Source organism: Anser anser, assembly GCF_964211835.1.
Source record: "Anser anser genome assembly, chromosome: 31".
In the NCBI taxonomy this organism is placed as follows: domain Eukaryota; kingdom Metazoa; phylum Chordata; class Aves; order Anseriformes; family Anatidae; genus Anser; species Anser anser.
Window position 1 is genome coordinate 1,036,969 of NC_139752.1, and position 12,636 is coordinate 1,049,604.

Genomic DNA, 12,636 nt, shown 5'->3' on the forward strand with positions numbered 1-12,636 from the left:
GCTATGGTGTCCCTGGGGGGGCTGTGGGGACTTGATGTCCCGGGGGGGCTGTGATGTCCCTGGGGGTGCTGTGGCATCCCGGGGGGGGGGGGGGCTGTGGCATCCCAAGAGAGTGGCTGTGGTGTCCCCAAGGGGGGGATGTCGGTGTCCCGGGGGGGTGTTGGTGTCCCGGGGGGGGGGTGTTGATGTCCCCGGGGGGGTCGTGGTGTCCCCAAGGGGGGGGGGGAGTTGATATCCCAGGGGTGTCTGTTGGTGACCCCAAGGGGGGAAATGTCGGTGTCCCGGGGGGGTGTAGGTGTCCCGGGGGGGGTGTAGGTGTCCCGGGGGGGTGGGGGGGATGGATGTTGATGTCCCCGGGGGGATGTCGGTGTCCCCGGGGGGGGGGGGGGGGGGGTTGGGGGGGTGTCCCCGCGGTGTCCCCCCACCTGTCGTGGTCGGCGCTGCGGAAGCGGGGCAGGATCTGCCGGAAGCTGCTGGTGCGGTCGAGCTTGGGCTGGCTCTTGGTGCGCTTGATGGAGCTCTTCAGGCGGCGGCTCAGGAAGCCTTGCTGGGGTACAGGCGGCTGAGGGCACGCGGGGGGCACCGGGGGGGGCGCCGGGATGGGGAGGGGGCGCGGGGAGCCGTGGGGACGGGGGAGTAACCGCGGGGACGCGGGTGTAAAGCTGGGCAACCGCGGGGACACGGACGGGCAACCGTGGGGACATGGATGCGCTGGGTAACCGTGGCAACAGGCGTGTAGCCATGGGGGACACGGATGTGCACGGATGGGTAACCACGGTAACAGGCGTGTAACCATGGCGACATGGATGGGTGACCGTGGCAACAGGCGTGTAGCCATGGAGACATGGATGTGCACGGACGGGTAACCATGGGGGACATGGATGTGCTGGGTAACCGTGGCAACAGGCGTGTAACCATGGCAGCACAGATGTGCACGGATGGGTAACCACGGTAACAGGCGTGTAGCCATGGGGACATGGATGTAAAGCTGGGTAACCACGGTAACAGGCGTGTAACCATGGCAGCACGGATGTGCACGGATGGGTAACCATGGTAACAGGTGTGTAACCATGGCGACACGGATGGGTGACCGTGGCAACAGGCGTGTAGCCATGGAGACATGGATGTAAAGCTGGGTAACCATGGTGACAGGCGTGTAACCATGGCGACATGGGTGTGCATGGACGGGCAACCAGGGCAACATGGATGTGAAGCTGGGTAACCATGGCAACACGGATGTGTAACCACAGCGACATGGGTGTGCATGGATGGGTAACCGTGGTGACAGGCGTGTAACCACGGCGACACGGACGCAATAGCTGGGTAACCACGGTGACACGGATGTGTAACCATGGCAACATGGATGTGCATGGATGAGTAACCACGGTAACAGGCGTGTAAACATGGAAACATGTGTGTGCACGGCAGTGACCCCGGTAAAAAGGATGCTGGGTAACCATGGCAACATGGATGTGCTGGGTAACCGTGGCAACAGGCGTGTGCAGGGATGGGTAACCACGGTAACAGGCGTGTAACCATGGCAACATGCGTGTGCACGGCAGTGACCCCGGTAAAAAGGATTCTGGGTAACCATGGCAACACGGATGTGCTGGGTAACCGTGGCAACAGGCATGTGCAGGGATGGGTAACCACGGCAACAGGCATGTAGCCACGGCAACATGGATGTGCATCGATGAGTAACCACGGCAACAGGCATGTAACCATGGCAACATGGATGTGCTGGGTAACCACGGCAACAGGCGTGTGCAGGAGCATGGCAACCATGGCGACGTGTGGGGTAACCATGGCGACGGGGTGAGGGTAACCACGGCAACACACGTGTGCAGGCTCAGGGTAACCACAGCAACAGGCATGTGCTTGACGAGGGTAACCGCGGCGACACACGTGTGCAGGATGAGCGTAACCACGGCAACGCGGGGCCGCGGCAACCACGGCGACAGGCGTGTGCGGGATGGGGTAACCACGGCGACGGCGTACAGCCAGGGTAACCATGGCAACGGGAGCGGGTAACCATGGCGACACACGTGTGGGGGGGACACAACAACCACGGCGACACGGTAACCATAGCAACAGGCGTGTTCAGGTCAGGGTAACCACGGCAACAGGCGTGTTCAGGACGGGGTAACCATGGTAACACGTGCTAAGGATGGGGTGACCACGGCAACAGGCGTGTTCAGGATGCGGTAACCACGGCAACAGGCGTGTTCGGGACAGGTAAGCACGGCAACATACATGTTCAGGATGGGGTAACCATAGCAACAGGCATGTTGAGGACAGGTTTCCACGGCAACATATATGTCCGTGAGGGGGTAACCATGGCGACACACATGTTCAGGATGCAGTAACCATGGCAACAGGCGTGTTCAGGATGGGGTAACCACAGCAACACGTGTTCAGGATGGGGTAACCACGGCAACAGGCGTGTTCAGGACAGGGTAACCATGGCAACATACATGTTCGGGATGGGGTAACCATGGCGACAGGCGTGTTCGGGATGGGGTAACCACGGCAACACACGTTCAGGATGGGGTAACCACGGCAACACACATGTTCGGGATGCGGTAACCACAGCAACATGCGTGTTCAGGATGGGGCAACCGCGGCAACAGGCGTGTCGGGGCCGGGCACACGCGTGTGCGGGATGGGGGGGGCGGGGGGGGGCTCACCGAGGGCCGGAAGGGGGGCGCGGGCGGGGCGTCCATGTTGATGCTGTACTGCTTCCCCCCGGGGACGCTCTTCCTGCGGGAGCGGCCGCCGTGGTAATCTGGGGGGGGGGGGACAGGGCCCTGAGGGGACAGCGGGGACACGGGGGGGGGGGCACAGACACACACAGGGGGACCCCACGGCCCTCCGCCCCCCCCCTCCCCCAGGGGACAGGGTGGGCACTGGGGGGGGAACCCAGGCATCCTTTGGGGGGGGAGGGGGCGTGATATGGGGGGACCCAATGGGGGGGGGGGACATAGGGGGGGGACACACACATAGGGGGACACACAAGGGTATGGGGGGCTTGGGGGGGGTCCCCGGTTTCTCTCCATCCCCCCCCTCCCCCCAGCTGTCACCCCGTCCCATTGCCAGGGTCCCCTTGACTCTGGTGTCATCGCTCTCCCCCCCCCCAAAAAAATCCCCTTAACTCTGCCCCTGGCTCCAGGACCCCCTAAACTCTGCCCCCCCCCCAAATCCCCTTAACTCTGCCCCCCCCAAACTCTGCCCCCCCAAATACCCCCCCTAACTTTGCACTTTGCCCCCCCCCTCAAATACCCCCTTAACTCTTCCCCCTCCCCAGTACCCCCACTAACTCTGCCCCCAGCCCTGGGGTCCCCCAAACTCAGCCCCCCCCCAAAACCCCCCAAAACTCTACCCCCCCCCCCCAAAAAAATCCCCTGAACTCTGCCCCCGGCCATGGGATCCCCTTAACTCTGCCCCCCCGTATCCCCTTATCTCCCCCCCTTAACTCTGCCCCCCCAACGCTTCCCCTTAACCCCCCCAAAAACCCCCCTTAACCCCCCCCAAGCCCCCTTAACCCCCCCCAAACCCCCTTAACTCATCCCCCCCCTCCCAATGCCCCCCCCCCCTCCCCAATTTTCCTACCGGCCACGGTCCTGCTGCCGCCCTCCAGGCTGAGGCGGGTGCCGGGGGGGGGCCCCAGGGTGCCCCGAAGCGCCCAGGGGGGGCCCGGCTGGGGGGGGCCCCACATGGCGCCTCCTGACCCTAGGGGCGCCCCGGGGCCCCCCCGCGAGGCCCGCGGGTGCCCGGGGGGGAGCGGGCCGGGGGCAGCCGCATCCCCACCGGCCTTGCACACGTGCGTGCCGGGGGCACGGGGGCGCGGGGGGGGGACACCACGACGCTGGCTGGGGTGGGGGTGGGGGGGTGGGGGGGGAGCGGGGGCACGCTCAGGCACTGGCGCACGTGGAGCCGGGCACGCTCACCGGCAGCCGGGCACGCTCACACTCACCCCCGGAGCCTTGCACGCTCAGCCCGGGCCATGCACGCTCACACTCGCCGCCCTGTGAGCCGTGCACGCTCACCCCCGGAGCCTTTGCACGCTCACCCCCCCGGAGCCTTTGCACGCTCACCCCCCCCGGAGCCTTGCACGCTCACCCCCGGAGCCTTGCACGCTCGCTCGCCGGCCGTGCACGCTCCCCGCAGGCCATGCACGCTCGCGCTCAGCCCCGGAGCCTTGCACGCTCCCCGTGCACGCTCCCCGTGCGCTCTCCCCGTGCACGCTCGCCGTGCACACGGCAGCCCCCGGGCCGTGCACGCTCGCCCCAGGCCGTGCACGCTGCCTGTCACCACCGAGCCATAGCCTGCCCCGTGCACGCGCACGCTCAGCGCTGTGCACACTCAGCCCCAGCCATGCACGCTCCCCCCCCCCTCACCCCCAGAGCCGGGCACGCTCACACTCGCCCCTCCGGCCGGGCACGCTCCCCGGCGGAGCCATGCACACTCACGCCCGGAGCCGTGCACGCTCCCCGGCCCCCCCCTACGGCTTTGCACGCTCGCCACAGCCCCGTGCACGCTCAGCGCCCCCCCCCCCACCCCCCCGCAGCCGTGCACGCGCCCTGTCACCCCTGCAAGCATGCACACTCGCCCTGCACCCTTGCACGCTCACCCCCTCGCACGCTCCCCCCGCCCCGCACGCTCCCCCCACCTTGCACGCTCACCCCCTTGCACGCTCCCCCCCCCACTTTGCACGCTCCCCCCCCCCCCCAACCTCCGTGCACGCTCCCGGGGCTCCGCGCACGCTCCCCCCCACCCCCCCCTCCGCTCACACTCGCGTGCACGCGCACCCCCGTTGCACACTCGCCGTCCCCCCCCCGGCGCCCACCCCCCCCCGCCACCAGCTCTCCCGCGCCGCCGCCGCCGCCGCTCCCGGGCCGGTGCCGCTGCCCCGTGCGCGCCCCCGCGCACGCTCCGCCCCCGCCGCGCGTGCGCGCGCACCCCCCCCCCCCGCTCCCCCCCCCCCCCGCACTCACCTCGGGCGCGCGCGGCGCCGCCCGGCCCGGGGAGGGGGGGGGAGGAGGGGGGGAGGAGGGGGGGGAAGGGGGGAGGGGGCGGGGCTCGGCGCGCGGCGTTGCCATGGAGACGTGGCCACGCCCCGGCAACGCCGCGCGGGGATGGGGGGGGGCGGGGGGGGACGTGGGGGGGGCATGGGGGGCATGGGGGGGACAGGGGGACATGGGGGGGGAAGGGGACAGTGGGGGGACAGGGGAGGGGACACGGGGGGGCAGTGGGGACAATGGGGGGGACATGGGGCAATGGGGGGACAATGGGGGACAGGGGGAGGGGACATGGGGGGCACTGGGGACAATGGGGAGGACATGGGGACAGTGGAGACAAGGGGGTGACAATTGGGGGACAGTGGGGGGGAGAGGGTGAGGGGACATTGGGGGGACAGTGGGGGGGACATGGGGTACACGGTGAGGGGACACCAGGGAACATATGGGACAGTGGGGGGACAATAGGGGACAACTGGGGGGCAGTGGGGGGACAGGGTGAGGGGACAATGTGGGGGGCAGTGGGGGGACAATGGGGGGACAATAGTGACAAGGGGGGACAATGGGGGGACGGGGGAGGGGATACGGGGGGACAATGGGGGGATTTGGGGGGTGCTGAGTGTGGGGACACCGGGGGGACACTGGGGACACCGGGGGGACATTGAAGGAACAATGTGGGGGCATCAGGGAGACACTGGGGGGACACGGGGAGCAACGTGGGGACACCAGGGGGACACTGAGGGGCTATTGGGGTGACTTTGGGGACACCGGGGCAGGGGGGGTGAGGGTACACCAGGGGTTGGGGACATTGCCCGCTGCAAGTGGCAGTGTGGGGACAGCGGGGCCGGGGGACACGTCCCTGCCGGTGCCACTGCCACGGGTCTGGTGGCGGGGACAGGGGTGACAGGGACAGGGGTGGCACTGGCGATGGTGACAGCAGTGGTGGTGGCACTGGTGGCAGTGATGGTGGCACTGGTGGCAGCGATGGTGGCAGTGGTGGCAGTGATGGCACTGGTGGTGGCAGTGATGGTGGCAGTGGTGGCAGTGGTGGTGACACTGATGGCAGCGATGGTGGCAGTGATGGCAGTGATGGTGGCAGTGATGGCAGTGATGGTGGCAGTGGTGGTGGCACTGGTGGTGGCAGTGATGGTGGCACTGATGCCAATGGTGGTGGCAGTGGTGGCAGCAATGGTGGCAGTCATGGCAGTGGTGGTGGCAGTGATGGTGGCACTGATGGCAGTGCCGGTGGCACCGGTGGCAGCAGCGGCAATGGCGATGACGGTGGCACTGGTGGCAGCATGGGGACAGCGCAGGCGGCACCGGTGGCGGTGGCGATGGTGGCAGTGCCGGTGACAGTGGCGATGGTGGCGGCGGTGGTGGCCCTGGTGACACCGGTGGCAGCGGCGGTGCCGGTCCCGGTGGCGGTGGTGGCAGTGGCGGTGGCGGTGGCCGCGTCCCCCCGCTGTCACCGTCACCATGGTGACGCGGCGCTGGCGCGGCCCCGGCGCTTTTTTTAACGCCGGAGGAAGCGGGGGAGGGGCGGCGCCACGAGCAGGGTCCCCACCCCCCACCCCCACCCCCCCCCAAGAACCCCCAACCCCCCCCCGTGACACCCACGGACACGGGGGGGGGGGGTGACAGGGACAGGGACAGGATGGGGACGGGGACAGGGTGGCCCCCGGTGCCACCACCAGGGGACACGGGGTGGCCTCGGACGCCCGGGGTCCCCCCGCCAGGGGACGGGGACAGGGGACAGGTGGCCCCCGGGTGTCACCGCCGGGTTACGGGGACAGCGGTGGCACCGGACACGGCCAGGTGCCACCACCAGGGGTCGGGGACACGGGGACGGGTGCCACCACCAGGGTTTGGGGACACGGGGATCACAGGTGCCACCATGGGGGTTGGGGACACGGGTGCCACCACCAGGGGCTGGGGACACCAGGACAGGTGCCACCAGCAGGAATGGGGACACAGGGATCACAGGTGCCACCATGGAGGTTGGGGACATGGGGACGGGTGCCACCACCAGGGTTGGGGACATGGGGACGGGTGCCACCACCAGGGTTTGGGGACATGGGGACCATGGGTGCCACCACCATGGGGGTTGGGGACATGGGGACGGGTGCCACCACCAGGAATGGGGACACAGGGATCACAGGTGCCACCATGGGGGTTGGGGACACGGGGACGGGTGCTACCAGCAGGAATGGGGACACGGGGACCGCGGGTGCCACCATGGGGGTTGGGGACACAAGGACATGGGTGCCACCACCGGGGGTTGGGGACACGGGGACGGGTGCCACCACCGGGAATGGGGACACGGGGATCACAGGTGCCACCATAGGGGTTGGGGACACGGAGACCGCGCTGTCCCCAGGTGCCACCCCCGCTGTCCCCACGATTTATTTTGGAGGGGGGGGGACCAAGGGGGGGGACAGCGCCTCCCCCCCACACACACACGGAGGGGGGGGGTTGGGGTTTCCCCAGCAACCGTTGCCGAGCGCCCGCGCGCCTCCGGGCCAGGTATTATGGGATGGGAGCTGGGATTGGGGGGGGGTCCCCAACCCCCCCCCCCGAGCCATTTTGTGCCCCCCCCCCCCCGGTGCCGGTACCGTGCTCTCCCGGCGGCCTCCCCTCCACCGGCACGCTGACGGTGCGCCGCAGCAGCTTGCTCCGGCACGGCTCGCCCCGGCGGTCCCGGATGAGCAGCGGGTGGATCTGCGAAGGGACCCGGGGGGGGGGGGCACCCCCCCGGCATGAGCTGGGCCCCCCCCACCCCCAGCCAAGGCCCCAAAAGCGCTTGGATTTGCCCCAAAAGTTGCCCCCCCCCCCCCCCTCCCACCTCCCCGCTCACCTCCTCCTCGGCCGGCACCGGCTGCCCGTTCATGGGGGGGTGATGGAAAATTTGGGGGGGGGGGGTGACACCCCCACGGGTTTAACTGTGCCCCCCCTTCGCCCCAAACCCCCAAAATCGCCCCGAATCACCCCAAAAGTCGCTCCCCCCCCCCTCCCTCGCCTCCCCCTCAGCCAGAGCCCCGGCGGCACGATGCAGAACCATGGGGGGGGGGGGGCACCCGCACAAGTCAAACCGCGCCCCCCCCCCCCCCCCCAAAACCGCCCGGAATCACCCCAAAATGTCCGCGTGTCCCCCCCCCGGGCTCACCTCCTCCTCGTCCAGCATCAGCAGCTGGTTCCCGGAGATGATGCAGAACCGGGGGTTCCAGGGGCCGCTCGTAGGCCGGGGGGGGCGCGTAGGGCCCGCGGGCCAGGGGGGCTCCTCGCACATCTGGGGGGGGGGGGTCAGATTGGGGACCCCAAAACCCACCCCCCACCCCCCCCAAAAAAGAAAACCACCCAAACAACCACCCCACAGAGGCCTGGCCCCGGGGGGGGGCGCGCCAGGCCCCGCTCGGCCCGTTTCCAAGTGGGTCAGGCCCGGGCCTGGTGCCCCCCCCCCTCGGCCATGTTTGCCCTCCCCCCCCACCCCCCCGGTACCGGTTTCGGGCTCTGACCGGGCCCCGGGGCCGGTGGGGGAACGGGGAGGCCGAGCCCGGGCCCGACCGGTGCCAGCGGCCCCGGTACCGGCACCCCCCCAGTACGGGCATCCCCCGGTACTGGTATCCCCCCAGTACAGGCAATGCCCCGGTACCAGTATGGCCCAGTATGAGCATCCCCCGGTACCAGTATGGCCCAGTATGGGCAGCCCCCAGTACCGGTATCCCCCAGTATGGGCATCTCCCGGTACCGGTATCCCCCAGTATAAGCATCTCCTGGTACTGGGATCCCCCCAGTATAGGCATCTCCCGGTACCAGTATCCCCCAGTATAAGCATCTCCTGGTGCTGGGATCCCCCCAGTATAAGCATCCCCCAGTACCAGTATCCCCCCAGTACGGGCATCTCCCGGTACCAGTATGCCCCGGTAGGAACATCCCCCGGTACCAGTATCCCCCAGTACGGGCATCCCCCGGTACTGGGATCATTCGGAGATCAGCCCAATACCAGCAGCCAGCGGTACCAGTATCCCCCCCAGCACCAGTATCCTGGTACCAGTAACCCCCCGGTACCGGTATCAACCCCCTGGTACCGGTATCAACCCCCCCGGTACCAGTATCCCCCCCTCAGTACCAGTACCCCATCGGTACCGGTATCCCCTCGATCCCAGTATCTCCCAGTACCGGCATCCCCCTGGCACCAGCATCCCCCAGTTCCAGCATCCCCCGTTTCCAGTATCCCCCCCGGTACCGGCATCCCCCCCCCCCCCGGTACCGACACCCCCCCCGGCTCCCAGTATCCCCCCCCCCGGTCCCAGTACCCCCCCCGCTCCCAGTATCCCCCCCCCACCATCCCAGTCCCCCCCCTCCCATCCCAGTACCCCCCCCCGGTACCGGCATCCCCTCCCCGATACCGACACCTCCCCCGGTACCAACACCCCCCCCGGTCCCATTAACCCCCCCCCCCGCTCCCAGTAACCCCCCCCCGCTCCCAGTAACCCCCCCCGCTCCCAGTACCCCCCCCCCAACCCAGTACCCCCCCCCGGTACCGGCCTCCCCCGCTCCCAGCACCAACCCGCCGCCAGCATCCCCCGCATCCCCCCCCCCGCCCCCCCGGTACCGACACCCCCCCCGGTGCCCCCCCCCAACCCCCCCGGTGCCCCCCCCCCCTCCTCCCACCGCCCCCCCCCCCCCCCCCGGTGCCGCCGCCCCGGTGCCGCCGCCCCCGGTGCCGCTCCCGGCCCCACCCCGGTGCCCCCCCCCCGGTACCGGGGGCCTCCCGGGGGTGTCGCCCCCCCCCCGGTGCCCCCCCCCGGTGCCCCCCCCCCGTACCTCGGAAGGGGACATAGGACATGGCTCCGCCGCCGAGCGCTTCCCCCGGGCGCCGGTAACGGGCGGGGAAGGGGGGGGGCGGCGGGGGGGGGCGGGGGGGGGGGGGGCAGGCGGCCGGGGGAGGGACCCAGGAGGGGGGGGCGGGACCGGCACCGGGGGGGGGGGGGCACCGGGAGGGGGGGGGAGGGGAGGGGGGAGGGGATTGGGGGGGGGAACGGGGGGGGGAATAGTGGGGGGGGGATGGGAATGGGGGGGGTAATGGGATTGGGATTGTACTGGGAACACTGGGAGGGGGGCACTGGGAATGGGGGGGGGACTGGGAATGGGGGGGTAATGGGAATGGGGAGGCACTGGGAACACTGGGGGGGGATGGGAATGGGGGGGTAATGGGAATGGGGGGGTACTGGGATTGGGATTATACTGGGAACACTGGGAGTGGGGGGGGTGGGAATGGGGGGGGTAATGGGAATGGGGGGGCACTGGGAACACTGGGAGTGGGGGGGATGGGAATGGGGGGGTAATGGGAATGGGGGGGTACTGGGAACACTGGGAATGGGGGGGACTGGGAATGGGGGGACACTGGGAACACTGGGAATGGGGGGCGGACTGGGAATACTGGGAGTGGGGGGACTGGGAATGGGGGGGACACTGGGAACACTGGGAATGGGGGGACTGGGAATGGGGGGGACACTGGGAACACTGGGAATGGGGGGCGGACTGGGAATACTGGGAGTGGGGGGACTGGGAATGGGGGGGTAATGGGAATGTGGGGAGCACTGGGATTGGGATTATACTGGGAACACTGGGAGTGGGGGGTACTGGGAATGGGGGAGGTAATGGGAATGGGGGGCACTGGGAATACTGGGAGTGGGGGGGTAATGGGAATGGGGGGGGTAATGGGAATGGGGGGGTACTGGGATTGGGGGGTACTGGGATTGGGATTATACTGGAAACACTGGGAGTGGGGGGGATGGGAATGGGGGGCAATGGGAATGGGGGGGTACTGGGAATGGGGGGGACAACGGGAACACTGGGAATGGGGGGCGGACTGGGAATACTGGGAGTGGGGGGGACTGGGAATGGGGGGGGTAATGGGAATGTGGGGAGCACTAGGATTGGGATTATACTGGGAACACTGGGAGTAGGGCTGTACTGGGAATGGGGGGGTAATGGGAATGGGGGGCGGACTGGGAATACTGGGAGTGGGCGGTACTGGGAATGGGGGGGACTGGGAACTCTGGGAATGGGGGGGGATGGGAATGGGGGGGTACTGGGATTGGGATTATATTGGGAACACTGGGAGTGGGGGGTACTGGGAATGGGGGGTAATGGGAATGGGGGGGTACTGGGGAATGGGGGGGTAATGGGAATGGGGGGCGGACTGGGAATACTGGGAGTGGGGGGGGAATGGGAATGGGGAGACTGGAATTGGGGGTGTAATGGGAATGGGGGGGTACTGGGAATACTGGAATGGCGGGGGGAATGGGAATGGGGGGGTACTGGGATTGGGATTATACTGGGAACACTGGGAGTGGGGGTGTACTGGGAATGGGGGGGCACTGGGAATGAGGGGGGAACTGGGATTGGGGGGTAATGGGAATGGGGGGGGAATGGGAATGGGGGGTACTGGGAACACTGGGAGTGGGGGGAATGGAGGGGTACTGGGAACACTGGGAATGGGGGGCCAATGGGAATGGGGAGGAACTGGGATTGGGAGGATACTGGGAACACTGGGAATGGGGGTGAACTGTAAATGGCGGGGCACCGGGAATGGGGGGGCACTGGGAACACTGGGAATTGGGGGGAACTGGAACGGGTTACTGGGAAGGGGGGTACTGTAAATGGGGGGCACTGGGAAAGGGGGGGGACTGGGAACGGGGGGGACTGGGAACACTGGGAGTGGGGTGGCACTGGGAATAGGACCAGTGGCGGCTGCTTCGCCTTTAAGGGCTGCCCCAGTGCCCCCAGTGCTCCCAGTGCCCCCAGTGTCACTGTCCCAGTGCTCCCAGTGCCACCACTGTTCTCGTCCCAGTGTCACCAGTGTCCCCAGTACACCCAGGGCTGCTGTCCCAGTGCTCCCAGTACCCCCAGTGTCCCCATCCCAGCGTCCCCAGTGTCTCCAGTACCCCCAGTGTCTCCCAGTGCTCCCAGTACCCCCGGTGTCCCCGTCCCACTGCCAGCAGCGTCCCCATCCCAGTGCCACCAGTGTCCCCATCCCAGTCCCCATCTCAGCATCTCCCAGTGCCACCAGGGTCCCCATCCCAGTGCTCCCAGTGGCACCAGTTGTCCCCATCGCAGTGCTCCCAGTGCCACCACTGCCCCCAGTACCCCCATCCCTATGCGCCCAGCGTCCCCATTCCAGTGTCCCCCATTTTACCACCTCCCAGTGCCCCCAGTGTCCCCATCCCAGTGCTCCCAGTGCCCCCTATGTCACCATCCCAGTGCCCCCAGTCTCCTCATCTCAGTGTTCCCATTGCTTCCAGTGGCCCCCCACCCCATTCCAGTGTCTCCCAGTTGCCCCCCGAGCTCCCAGTGCCCCATCCCCGTGCCCCCAGTGTTCCCAGTGTCCCCACCCCAGCACCTCCCAGTGTTCCCAATAGCCCCAGTTCCCCATCCCAGTGCCTCCCAGTGTTCCCAGTAGCCCCAGTTTCCGAACCCAGCGCCTCCCTGGCCTCCATTCCAGTGTCCCCCAGTACCTCCCAGTCCCCCCGGTACCTCCCAGTCCCCCGGGCTCCCTTCCCAGTGCTCCCAGCACCCCCCAGGGCACCAGTCCCCAGTGCTCCCATGCCCTCCCAGT

The 12,636-nt window shown here is 68.3% G+C and overlaps 1 protein-coding gene across 17 annotated transcripts in view; it reads right to left on the minus strand.

The window, feature by feature from the left end:
- The window catches only part of SYNGAP1 (synaptic Ras GTPase activating protein 1), a 29,080-nt gene extending 19,166 nt beyond the window's left edge, over nt 1-9,914 (minus strand). For 11 of the 17 annotated variants that reach the window (XR_014575841.1, XM_083814602.1, XM_083814608.1 and 8 more), the window contains exons 1-5: nt 9,840-9,914; nt 8,179-8,301; nt 7,628-7,733; nt 2,688-2,785; nt 426-547 (exon numbers count right to left, since the gene is read on the minus strand). Coding sequence is in view for 12 of the 17 variants with exons in the window: in XM_083814602.1 (XP_083670728.1) it covers nt 426-547; nt 2,688-2,785; nt 7,628-7,733; nt 8,179-8,301; nt 9,840-9,861 (471 nt within the window). In the remaining 5 variants the exon portion in view is untranslated. Of the gene's footprint in view, nt 1-425; nt 548-2,687; nt 2,786-3,609; nt 3,770-7,627; nt 7,734-8,178; nt 8,302-9,839 lie in introns of those variants that run through there. The other 6 variants (XM_083814603.1, XM_083814609.1, XM_083814598.1 and 3 more) reach the window with 6 other exon arrangements.
- Between the last annotated feature and the right edge of the window lie 2,722 nt (nt 9,915-12,636).